The following is a 13,024-nucleotide window of genomic DNA, read 5'->3' as shown; positions in this document are numbered from 1 at the left end:
ATAACCCGGCTGGCCCCAGGTGCCTGGTACAGCTCTTTGTTCAGGCCAGGGCCCGACCAGGGGCTCCGGGTTTTTGTCTGGTTATTGTCACGGGCCCAACGTGTCCTCCCAAAACTCAGATGATGCAACCTAACCCCGCGCGGGATGGTATTCGGAGACGGGGCCTCTGGGAGGTGAGCAGGTCCCGGAGGAGGAGGCCTCGGGATGGGATGAGGGCCCTAGAAAAGAGACCCCCGGGAGCTAGCTCCCAGCCTCTTCCCCGACGTAAGGAGGCGAGAAGGCGGCCGCCTGCACCGCAGACGAGGGCCCTCGCCGGAAGCCAACGGCGTCGGCCTCCAGAGCTGCGACAAATCCACGGCTGCTGCCCATGAGCCCCCCAGTCTCTGGTCTCCGTCACAGCCGCCACCGCCACGGGGCCTGGGACACTCACTCAGTCTCTTAATTCTCATTTGAGGACGGACACCCTCCTTTTCCAATCTTCTTTCACGACGTGGACTTGTGGCCGCGACGGGGCCAGAAGGCCCAGCAAGGGTGTCAAGCCCTGGTGAGGCGCGCGGGGGAGCGGGGAACAGCTCGGGGACAGGATGAGCCGCGACCCTGCAACCCGCCCGAGGACGCCCGCCTCCCGCACGGCCGCGCGCCCGCGCTGCAGGCCAAACCGCCCACCGAGACCAATTTTTATGGGGCCTGGAAGAGTCGGAGAGGAGGCTGATGGCCAGGGCATGGGGCGGCGGGCACAGAGCAGCCCCAGGCCCTGGGAACGGGAGCCCCCTGGCCCCTCCAAGCCGCAGCGCCAGCCGCGCCGCCGCGGGCCCTCACCTTGCAGCGCCATTGCCATGGCCGCCTCCCGTCTCTTGGGAGTCCTCCCGCTCGCAGAACCCGCCGACATCCCCCCCCCCCCCGTGCCCCCAAAAGCCAAGCAACCAGCAGGGCCCCAAGCCATGGACCCAGCGGCTGCTCTCCAAGAGGGAGGTGATGCGGAAGAAGCCGCCCTCCGGGGTCAGAGCCAGCAGCTTCGCCCTCGCCAGGAGTCCCGCCCCGAGTCCTGCCCTGAGGCCGCAGGCGGGTGAGCGCCCTGCCCCCGGCGGGAGGGGGGGAGTGCTGGGTTGTGCCACCTCCCAGCCGCCACCCCCACCCCCAAACCCCCGCGGGAAGCTGCCGCCCACACCGCCTCCGCCCCTCGCATATGGGAAGGACTCGGCGGGTGAGGCCTGGGCAGGGTCTCAGGTGAGCGGACAGCGGGGACGGCCTCGTCCAGGCGCACCAGGCTCCAGCACAGGGGGCTGGGGCTCTCGGGCCAGGCGTCCCCTCTCCCCAGCACTCCCCTCTCAGCCCAGCTAGCTTCCCAGCAACAAGGGGCAGACAAACAGGCCTTCCCTTTCGAACAGAAGCAACTTCTGGAACCTCAGAGTGTAAAAGAAGCCTTCGCATTGTATTTCCCAAAATACAGACGCAATGAAAGGGAAATTGATCTCTGGTCAAGGGTTTAGCACCAAACACATCATAGGAAAATGAATTCTAGAACACTGAAGCCAGGAGGACATTTAGAGATGACCCAAAGCAGTGGTTCTCAACCAGGGGCAATGCTCCCCCACCCCAAGGGGACAGGCGGCAGCGTCTAGAGACCTTTGGGTTGTCACAGCTGGGGGAGGGTCGTTCCTGGCATCTGGTGAGTGTCCCCAGGGGTGCTGCCCAGCCTCCCCTGGTGCACCTGGTGACCCTCCCACGACAGACTGATTCGGCCCCAAAGGTCAACAGTGCTGAGGTGGAGAAACCCTGATCAAAATCTCTTGGTTGCTGGGGTGCCTGGGTGGCTCAGTGGGTTAAGGCCTCTACCTTCAGCTCAGGTCATGATCCCAGGGCCCTGGGATGCAGCCCAGTGTTAGGCCCTCTGCTCAGCGGGGAGCCTGCGTCCCCCCCCACCCCCCTGCCTCTCTGCCTACTTGTGATCTCTGTCAAATAGATAAATAAAATCTTAAAAAAAAAAAAATCTCTTGGTTGCTTTGAGGAAGAGAAAACTGAGGCCTAAAGACAAAAAGTAACTCACCTGAGCTTACACAGTCCCAAAGCCAGAAGGAGAAGCCAGGTCTCTACACCATCTCTATCATCAGTTCTGCTCTGTCTAGGGCTGGATGGGGGTGAAGGAAGGAAGGCACCCAAGGATCTTAATGCTTGTCACCAACCTGAACCAAATTCAACAAATTGTTGAATGACTACATCAACATATCAGGGTGTCCAAACTTGGTTAAGAGAGGCCAGATACAAAATTACACCAGATACAAAAATTAACTCAAAATAGATTAAAGACTTGCACATAAGACCTGACACCATAAAACTTCTAGGGGAAAAAAAAAAAAAAAAAAAACAGAGGAGAGAAGCTCCTTGGCATAGGACTTAGTGATGATTTTTGGAATCTGACACCAAAAGCCAAAGCAAGAAAAGCAAAAGTAAGTAAGTGGAACGATATCATATTAAAAAGCTCCACACAGGGGTGCCTGGGTGGCTCAATGGGTTAAAGCCTCTGCCTTCAGCTCAGGTCATGATCTCAGGGTCCTGGAATCAAACCCCGCATGGGGCTCTCTGCTCAACAGGGAGCCTGCTTCCCTTCCTCTCTCTCTGCCTGCCTCTCTGCCTACTTGTGATCCCTGTCTGTCAAATAAATAAATAAAATCTTAAAAAAAAAAAAGCTCCACACAGCCAAAGAACTCACCTACAAAATGAAAAAAACATTTGCAAAGCATCGATCTGATAAGAAGCTAATATCCAAAGGGGTGCCTGAGTGGTTCAGTGGGTTAAAGCCTCTGCCTTCAGCTCCTGTCATGATCCCAGTGTCCTGCTCACAGCGGGGAACCTGCTTCCTCCTCTCTCTCCGCCTGCCTCCCTCAACAGGGAGCCTGCTTCCCTTCCTCTCTCCCTGCCTGCCTCTCTGCCTACTTGTGATCTCGCTCTGTCAAATAAATAAATAAAATCTTTAAAAAAAAAAAAAAGCTAATATCCAAAATATAAAGAATACAATTCAACAGCAAAAAAAAAAAAATTTTTTAATAATCAAAAAATGGGCTGAAGATCTGAATATACATTGTTGCAGAGAAAACAGACAGATGGCCAATGGGCGCATGAAAAGATGCGCAACATCACGCATCGTCAGGGAAACGCAAATCCGAACCACACTAAGGAAGGCCTCACGCTGCTGGAATGGCTGTTGACAGAAGGACCAGAAATAACAAGTGTTGGCAAGGATGTGGAGGAAAGGGAACCCTCGTGCACCGTTGGTAGGAATGAAATTAGTGCCCCCACTGTAGAAAAAAGTACGGAGGCGCCTCAAAAAAAACTAAAAACAGAACTATCATACGACAACTCAGCAATTCCACTTCTGGGTATCTGAAGAAAACAAAAACACCAACTCAAAAAGATACTCGCATCACTATGTTCATTGTAGCATTATTTACAACAGCCAAGCGTGGAAACCACCTAAATGCTGGTGGATGAATGGCCAAGGGAGTCGTGGTGTATACGGCCATAAGAGAGAATGAAAGCTTGCCATTTGCAACAGGGATGGACCTCAAGGGCGTTATGCTAAGGGGAAGTAAATCAGAGAGAGAGAGTCCATACAAGAGGATCCCTCTTGTAAGTGGAATGGAAGGGGGAAAAAAAGCTCACAGAGAACAGACTGATAGTTGCCAAAGGCAGGGGTGGGAGAAAAAAAAATTTTTAATTGAAGATTCAAGCATGGTTGGATCCAGGGACTAGAAAATGATTAATGAAAAATGGAGCTCAGTTACCAGCTAGGTAATGAGAATTGCTAGCTGGCTCCTTGAGAATGAGTTCAGCCTGCAACGCGCTGCCAAAGCCTGTTCATGCCTGACTCCTCCACCTGCGGAAAGGAAACTGGGAAATGGGAGATGGACGGATGGACCCCCCGATGGTTTAACACCCCCTGGGGTGAGTCAGGTGACTCCCCCAGGCCTTCAGAACTTGTGCAATTACTAAACATTGACCGATTTCTTAAACAGCAACTAAATATTCCCGGTACCACGCCCAGTGCTGGAGATAGAGGAAGGAAACTTACACATACAAATCCCAGCCTTCCTGGACCTCCTATTCCAGCAGGAAGAAACAGACTCAATACACTAAAATAAGTAACTAAATTACTAAAAAAATTTTAAAAAAAGAAAAAAAAACACAATGAGATACCATAACCACCTCCCAGAATGCTTAAAATTTTTTTAAAAAACTGACAATAACCAAGGGGCTGGCAGAGAATAATTTACATAAAATAAGACTCGTTTGCTTAACACACACACACACACACACACACACACACACACACACACAGAGAGAGAGATAACCCCTACATACTTATGAGCATGACTAAAATTAAAACAAAACCAAACCAAGGTGCTGGCAAGGATCCTGAGCAACTGAAATTCTCATACATTGTTGGCAGAAATGCAAAATGGTACGCCCACCTTGGAAAACAGCTTGGCATTTTCTTATATAAGCATAATTTTTTTTAAAAAATTACAGTAGCAAAAACATAGCTGTAGAGATAGAGACATGAATGTATGGGTATACAAATATACAGGCATGGATATGGACAAAGATATGACTTTGACATTTGGAACTCTAGGCTGAACTACATGAAAGGCTATGGCCCAGTGTCTTGCCGGCTCATTTTCTGACATAGTGTTAATTTCACAGAAACATTGTTCTGATTTTGGCACAATCAAAGGTAAGTCTCACTGACTTCACCCCCTCCCCATCTTTCTTTGCAGGCTTCACCCCATCTCCATCCCCGTTTTTCTTTAAACAGGGCTCACATCCTCTTTTCTCCTCCATGTCTTCTGGATGGCAATCAGACACACGAAGTTCTAAGTTGGAAGAGGATTGATTCCCCATTGTTTTTATGGCACTGCCTTACTCTGAAATAAATAATCAGAGCAAATCAACTGAAATTTGGTTAGAATATAAAGCAGGGAGAGGAAGTCTGTAATCCCCTTCTTAGAGCCAAAGCTATCTGGGCTGCCAGACAGTAAGCCCACCACAAGGGGAAACCTTTATATTGTCAACTAAAATAGCACTGCTTTTTAACACTGTCCTCCAACAGTTGTCGGGGAATCAAATTATGCATGGTGTGAGTTTCAGTACAATTTACTGACGCCCCAACTTCCAGGGGGGTCATGTTTTACAGAAAAGAATGCCACATCCTCCTCCTAGGGGTGCCCACCCATGCCTCAGGCCCTATTTGAACCAGAGAAAGGAATGTAAACAGGTCCCACCGATTGATTAACAGAGTCCATTAAACGCCCCCATCAACCAGCCAGAACTGAAAAGTCACCTGACCCCCCTCCATGCCGCTGAGTCATCAAGCCCCTTCTTCCAGCGGGCTAATTATTCAACATGGATATCAAAAAGAAGACTGGGAATTCCGTTTGGTTGTTTGTCTTCACCCCACCCCCTTCAAAAAACCATTTTGTTCTCCAGAGCTGTAGCTGATTCGCTCTCTTACACTCACAGTCAATCCTCAGAGCTTGCATTTTATTTTATTGGATACTGTTATTTTCCAATCTACTTAAAACACTGGGAGGGGGAAAATGCATTTCCGACATATCCCCTTCAAACGCTGGAACCTTGCAAAAATAAAGCAAAACGATTTATATTGCACATTCAGCTCTTTAAATTGCTAACCAGTACGTTTCCATTCCATTCAGAGCAAAGCAGCTTTTGCTTTAAAAGAAATCAGGCTAAATACGGAGGACAAACCCCTGGAAGGACAATTAGTAAATGTGTCATTATTTAAGAAGCACAATGACAGCTGGCAAACAGTTGACAGTTATCCACGACAAGCCCCTTTCTGTCTTTATCATGCGTGTATGGTGATCATTCCAGATTTTTCTCCTCTCCTGAGCAAGAGGCCCCGGTCTTCCCGTCTGGCCCCTGCCCACTTTCCCCGACAGGCATGCCAAGCTCGCGCGTGGGCCTGCAACACCCCCCACCCCGGCTTCCCCGCCCGGTGCGTGCAGCAGTCACAGCGGCCAAAGACCCCCCATTTTTGCTTTCAGGGGCGCCGAGGGGCTGCAGAACTGCAGGGTGGGCGCCGCGCGTCCCTTACCTGCAGTGCCGCATGGCGCATCCCCGCCGCCCACCTGCACAGCATCCTAGAGCATCCTTTCTTCAGCGCGACGGCTGCGAGCGCGGTGACGTCACCGGAGGCGGGCCCCACGCCGCCACGTGACCCCTCGGGCCTAGGCGGGGAGGGGAGGGTGGGAAGCCGAGGAAGACCCTGGAAGACCCTGGAAGTCCCCGGAGGGAGGAGCAAGTGGCCGGGCTCCTGCCTCCCTGGGGGGCCGCCTGCTTGATGTGCGCAGCTTTCCCGGCCTTTCACCGACTGTGGGAAACAGGCAGGACGCAGAAGGAGAAATCCCAACGATTACGGGCTCCAAGCATGTAATAGGATTTCAAAAGAGTTAGCAATAAAGGGATTAGTCATGAAAGGGAACAATTTGGTGTTTTATTTTTAAAAGTCTTTATCGAATGCAACGGAGAAATATATTTTGTGTAAATCAAAATGACAAGTAAAATATAAAGTGCGTGGGAAAAAAGTGCATGGAAACAACTTTGCACAGAGTTTCAGTGTTTCATATCATTTATCAAATATGATCTAAAATACTTTGATTTGAAGCATATTCATTATGAAATATTATGCTAATTGCACTGATGAATAATGTTTTTATTTACTCTCAATAGCTACATTGTAGTATTAACTTGCATTTTCCAAAGGGGGGAAAAAGGGTTACCACATATTCATACTAGTACTGGAATATTTGCTTATGGAAAATAAAGCACTATTGCATGAGCACGGTTGTACTTATTTCTGTGTTTTCTTAAATCTTCTGGCAAGGAATTTGGTATCTCAGACATGAAAGAGTTAATTCACAATAACTCATTATTTCACGCTTTTTAATTTTTATCACATTCTGCAGAAGTGAGTCATCGTACTGTTACAGAAAATATACACGACGTCAACATTTCTCATTCACAACTGAAACAGCCTTGCCTAGAAAGCCTTAGGAAAATTCCAGCAGTGATCAGGGAAACCTGAAATGGCACATTTCAAACCTAAGCGGTGAACCCATCAAGGTTTCTTCTGCCAAACCATATAAACGGTTTTGAAACGTGAAAGGACAAAAGCAGAAACTGGTCTTACACTTGTATTCCAGTTTCATCTACTTATTTACTTTCAACAGAGTTTAAGTCACAAGTTTAACATTGCCTCGCCCCCTGCCCCCCAAAGAGATCTGAAATAGATCGTTTTAAAAGCAGGCAGGAGTTACCTACTTGCTCTTTATTCCAGCCACTTTGGTGTCCTTCTATATTTAACCTGGGCCCTTTTGCCACCACTCCTTCCAGATTAACCAAATCTCCGTGCAGAAGGTCGGGGTTTGGGACATAATCTGGGACATAAATAAGGGCCCTTGCCCTTCACATCGGTCTATTTTATGCACCGGGTTTTAAAACCCAACAATGTGGCCGGCCGTGTGGTTTTCTAGGTCACTCCTCTCCAGTTTGTTATTCTAGGTGATAAGTAACTTACCTTTTACTTTCCGGTTCCTGACATGCAAAGTTAAAACGCTACGGCAATCCCCCGCTCCCGTGGGTGGAGGGTCTGAGGGGGACTGAATCTGACCCGCTCACTTTCCAGCCCCCGACAAATGTCGATTTTAGCCTCCGGCGCCCGGCCACCCCCACCCCCCGCGGAGCCAGGCGGCGCGGTCACGTGCTGGGCCCAGCCACTCAGTCCCGCACAGCCAGCTGGGTCACCTCTGGGCTCCGGAGGCCTGCCCTTCCGATCTCGTTCGCCTCCTACACGCGGTGCGTTGCCGGCCAGAGGGAGCCTAGCGGCCGCGACTCGACACACCCTGCCCGGAGAGGCGGGGCTGTACCGGCGGCTGCGGCGGAGAGGGGGAGAAGGGAGGGGGGAGTGGGCTGTAAGGTGGCCTCCTGCGGCCCAAAATGACTTGCTCGGGGTTCCGGCTGGGCAGAAATGATTCAAATACAGGCACCTTCCTCACCGTGGGGCGATTTTGTTGCCGGTAGGTTACTTTCGCCTTCTCTTTTGCAGGGGATTGATGGCTCAAGTGTAAAGAACGTTACAGCGAACAAATGGTTCCGGAAAGGCCTACAACTGCCATCTCATTTGCAACAGAATGAGATACCTGCTGTCCTACGTTCAAAACAGCCGAAGAAAACCGAATGAATCACTGAAGTAGCAGTTAGTAAGAAATTATTGTGCACGCCCCAGAAAGTTTGCAAATGGGGAGCCCGCCAACCAACACATTCAATGAGGCTCGCGGGTGCCTTGTTACAAAGCAGCTTCTCCCGCAACAAAGCTGTGACTGTTTATTCTTCCCAGTGATTCGTTACAATATTGTAATTTTCAGTAGTTACCAGTCATATCAACTTTCGGAAGCAGCTCAAGTTTAATCATTTCCAGAGACACAAGGAAGAAACAACCAGGTTCAATTAGGCTCGCAGGAAAAGCCAAATTAAGCTTCACCTGCATGACCAAACTGGCTCTGTGTGCTCAGGAACCCTTCAAGGTTGGTCTTCCTTTGTTTCTAAATTTAACAATGACCACCCCCCCCACCCCCGCTTTGGGTCATACTCAGCTTAGGACCAGCCATTGGAGCCTGATTCTCGGTTACCACCATTGACGGGGTCAGGCCTGAAGATCTCAGGTTTGCGGTTTCCATTAGCTGAGTCATCGGGCTAGAGAGCCATGTACGCATCAGCTTCATCATTCATGTGGTTATTGTTGATTTCATCCAGTTGTCTGCGTGTGATTAGCCACCAACAAGCATTTAAAGTTTCCAGAATATACAATGCCCTAGAAAGGTCAATAGGATGATTGTAGGGAAGACAACAGCCAAACATTGAAGACTTCCCTGGCGCAGAGACACCCAGGAGCCATCGTTTAACCAACCCCATAAATCCAATGCATTGTAATGAGATTCAGGTTTCCCTTTACTAAGTCAATCTACAAAAGAAATTTTTTTAAGTTATGTTCATAAGCATAACATGATTTATCAGCAAACACATATCCTCATGATGACCCGGTGCGGGATGAATTGAAAAAATGTATTTCGGGAGATGCTGATGAACGTGGGCTTCCCTCTGAATTAGACATCTACATGGTGTGAGCCATCAGGTAATTTAACGAGCAGTGTATCTATGGAAACAAAAGAAAACCAAAGACTAATAGCTCAAGCAAATTAGAAATTCCGTTTTCTGAGTTTGGAGAGCCATCAGTTGAGATTTCAAAAAGTCGGTTTTGAAGTATCATTACATTGAGTGCAAGCAGGACAGTCAGGCAATCAGACAGATTTTCCTGTTTGCAGCGTGAAGGTCCCCAGTATCTTTCCAGATGGCCGCATACAAGCAGGCACAAACATCCTCCGCAGTGCGCTGCTGTGATTTCTTTGATGTTTATTTCAAGTTGTCCAGTTTCACCTTGCATGGCTTGTGGGGAGGGGGGAGCAGGTTTAGTTTCATAGTGATTCCAAGCGAAGTAGTGGGAGAAAATTGATAATGCTGGTCTGGAGAGTTTTAGCCAGATATTGGAGGAAACTAGAGCTCAAGATCCAGGCCAGTTTACAAGTAGAAAATAAACTCAGAGATGATCAACAGCCCTAGAATCTAATATCCACAGGGGTGTGTTACTGAAACAAATTTCTCTCCATAATCATTTCCATTTCCATCAAAGACAACCATGACAAGACTAATTTGTTTTGCAAATTAAGTTGACTTTTAATAAACTTGGCCTGATTATTTATGTAAGTAAGCAGGAAAAGTGATTGATCATGTTCTTTCCGTTCCTTTTAAATCTGCAAACAGGGGCGCCTGGGTGGCTCAGTGGGTTGAAGCTTCTGCCTTCCGCTCGGGTCGTGGTCCCAGGGTCCTGGTCCCAGGGTCCTGGTCTCAGGGTCCTGGGATTGAGCCCCGCATCGGGCTCTCTGCTCAGCAGGGAGACTGCTTCCCTTCCTCTCTCTCTGCCTGCCTTTCTGCCTACTTGTGATCTCTGTCAAATAAATAAATAAAATCTTTAAAAATAAATAAATAAACAAATCTGCAAACAGAACATTAAAGAACCAGCAACATTTGAAATGAAGTCAGAAAAATTCTAATCATCTTCATTCATTTATTTGGTCTCCTGTAATCAATTCTTGTTGATCTCGATCTTTTGTTAGTTTGAGAAATTCATCACTTTTCCATGAAAGTTTTAGAAATTCTTACACAGTTCTGTGTTATGATCTTTAAGTCATCAGAAGCCTGTATTCTACAGAGTACTTGTGGGGAGAAGGGGTCTTTTTCATGAATCTTCTCAAAAATAAAGCATTTTTGCGGGAACATTTTTTGCAAAAGCATCAGAATAAAACAGTAACTTCTGTAAATGACAAAAGGCTTAAAAATTGGCAATGGTCAAAGCTCAGACGTGAAGTCTTTATAATGCAATTGACAAGAAAATTCGGTTCTTTCTCCGATGTACCATATTTTAAGACCATAGCTGGAATCATGACAGATAACACTGTGTCCGTACCATCAGATCCCCATGAACTTCAGATAATTTCTGGAATATTTATATTAATCACTTAAAGTTTAGCATCACTTATTTGACAATGCTTCCCATGAAATTTAACACAACATTAAAAAGTTAGTTGAGAGGGCACCTGGGTGGCTCAGTGGGTCAAGTCCCACACGGGGCTCTCTGCTCAGCAGAGAGCCTGCTTCCCCTTTTCTCTCTCTGCCTGCCTCTCTGCTACTTGTGATCTCTCTCTGTCAAATAAATAAAAAAATCTAAAAAAAAAAAAAGTTGAGAGCGCCTGGGTGGCTCAGTCGTTCAGCCTCTGCTACCTTTGGCTCAGGTCATGATCCCACGGTCCTGGGAATGGAGTCCCACATCGGGGTCCCTGATTGGCAGGAAGCCTGCTTCTCCCTCTCCCATTCCCCTGCTTGTGTTCTTTCCCTCGCTGTCTCTCTCTCTCTCTCTGTCAAATAAAATCTTTTAAAAAAAGAAAAAAGAAAGAAACCTCCCTTAAAAAAAAAAAAAGTTCGTTGAGAAAAAAATCTTAGCTTTTTAAAAAAAAATTTATTTTTTTTCAATGTTCCAAAATTCATTGTTTGTGCACCACACCCAGTGCTCCATGGAATCCGTGCCCTCCTTAGTACCCACCACCAGGCTCACCAACACCGCCCCCTCCCCCGCCACTCCAAAACCCTCAGTTTGTTTCTCAGAGTCCAGAGTCTCTCATGGTTTGTCTCTTAGCCTTTTACATAAAGAAAACAGTTTCCTTTAGTAACCTGATAAAGCCAAAACACAGAATCTTTGTTTTCGAGGCAGATTACATAAAAGGTAAAGAAAAACCTTTGTTTGCGATTTCTTATTAAGAGCCGAGCCGACCAATAATCTAAGAACACTTCATCCTTTTAACTAAGAGAGAAGCAAATTCTAACTGTGCACCACTGCACTTTTGATATTAAAATTCTTCCCTTTTTTCTTTTTAATTTAAATAAATCCATTTTAATCTTGGTCTGCCTGGCCACACACAAGATTCCTTTCTCAAGATCCCTTTTCTGTAAGCCTTCTACAGCTTTCTGTATCCATTTGGGTTTCATCCTATCTTTTTCCCTTCTTATTCTGGAATATTGATTTTCCTTTAGGATGAAATTACTTGCTTTTTTCCCCCTTACCAAAAATGTATCTCGGTCTCTCAAACCTTCTTTTACCCAAAATACATCTCCTTTCTGTATACAGTCACTTTCTTTCATCCTTCTTATTTCTGGGAGTTTTGTAAAACCAAACACCAAAAGAAAAACCCCAAAACCAAGCAAACGAAACCCTCTTTTTTTTCTGACAACTTCCACCTTATCGGTTCAAATGTCATTTTCTCAATTTCAAAAACTTACAAAGCTTATCTTGGAAATAAATGGCCCAAGGCCGGCGCTAGGAAATCAGCACAGACACACTCAGGGAGGGCGCCAAAGCCACCTCTGCACTGAGTTACATGAACCTCCCTTCTGTATAACGCACTTAAAACAAACACATGCTTTTTAAAACTCACAGCACGAGATTTACTCGCGTGTCCAGGCTCATCCTGACATCGCTCTGGGAGGCTGCGGGTGATAAGGCAGGCAGCGGCGACGGGACCCCGCATTGTTGCTGAAGGCGTTTGCTCTAAGCTGAGCAGACGGAATAAAAATCCAACCTGAGGGCAGGCCTGTAAACTGCTGGGAAGCCGCCATCAGAATTCCCAGCGTCGCAAGTAGTTAACAGGAAATGTGGGAAATGCTTTTAAATGAATTTTTCCCTTCTTCCCCACCCCCCCCCTTTTGTCCTTCTTTTACTTTCTTTTTTTTTCTTCCAAGGGTAGTGATTCTTGTACTGGCCTTGTCAGCAAGGCCACACAGACCCGTCTGTTGCTCAGTTTTCTGTGGTAGAAGAGCGGCGGCCTTCAAACACTCTAGATCATTCCACAGCCAGAAAGAAGGGGCATTAGGGCCCAGCACAAAGTTGCACCGATAAAACCATGTGAGTAACCGAAAGAAAAGTTTCGGGAGCAGACACGTATCTCCCATTTTGATTATATGCCACGCAAGCTCTCTCTTTCGTACTTTGTGAAATGATACTTTTATCTATATGCAGCTAATAAATCCATCTATGACAAATGTCAATGAATTGTAGATAAAATTGAAGAGATATATCATCCATGTATCTAGAGAGATGCAAGTTACAGGTGTCTCTTCTATTTAAACGAATGCTAATGCTCACTCCCCACTGGGTCTGGGAGCCCAGTTTGGGAACCAGAAGTTACAGCAAATCCTCGCACAGCAGGAAGGAGCTCGCCCGGCATCCAAGCCCGGGCTTGGGCGCAGTTCCCTCCTGTTCCCAGTGCTCTGACTTACTCTCTTTTTGGTTCATTCTGCGGTCGCAGCCCTTCTCCTAACTTTTTAAACTGTTCGTAATCTT

General features: G+C 47.3%; 1 protein-coding gene across 6 annotated transcripts in view; it reads right to left on the bottom strand.

The window, feature by feature from the left end:
- CLCN4 (chloride voltage-gated channel 4) overlaps nt 1-7,855 on the bottom strand; it is a 62,009-nt gene extending 54,154 nt beyond the window's left edge. For all 6 annotated transcript variants that reach the window (XR_006816842.1, XM_045995057.1, XM_045995058.1 and 3 more), the window contains exons 1-2: nt 7,595-7,855; nt 6,113-6,388 (exon numbers count right to left, since the gene is read on the bottom strand). Coding sequence is in view for 1 of the 6 variants with exons in the window: in XM_045995060.1 (XP_045851016.1) it covers nt 6,113-6,126 (14 nt within the window). In the remaining 5 variants the exon portion in view is untranslated. The remainder of the gene's footprint in view (nt 1-6,112; nt 6,389-7,594) is intronic.
- Between the last annotated feature and the right edge of the window lie 5,169 nt (nt 7,856-13,024).

Source organism: Meles meles, chromosome X (assembly GCF_922984935.1).
Source record: "Meles meles chromosome X, mMelMel3.1 paternal haplotype, whole genome shotgun sequence".
Taxonomy (NCBI): domain Eukaryota; kingdom Metazoa; phylum Chordata; class Mammalia; order Carnivora; family Mustelidae; genus Meles; species Meles meles.
This window is presented reverse-complemented; position numbering and strand designations above follow the sequence as displayed.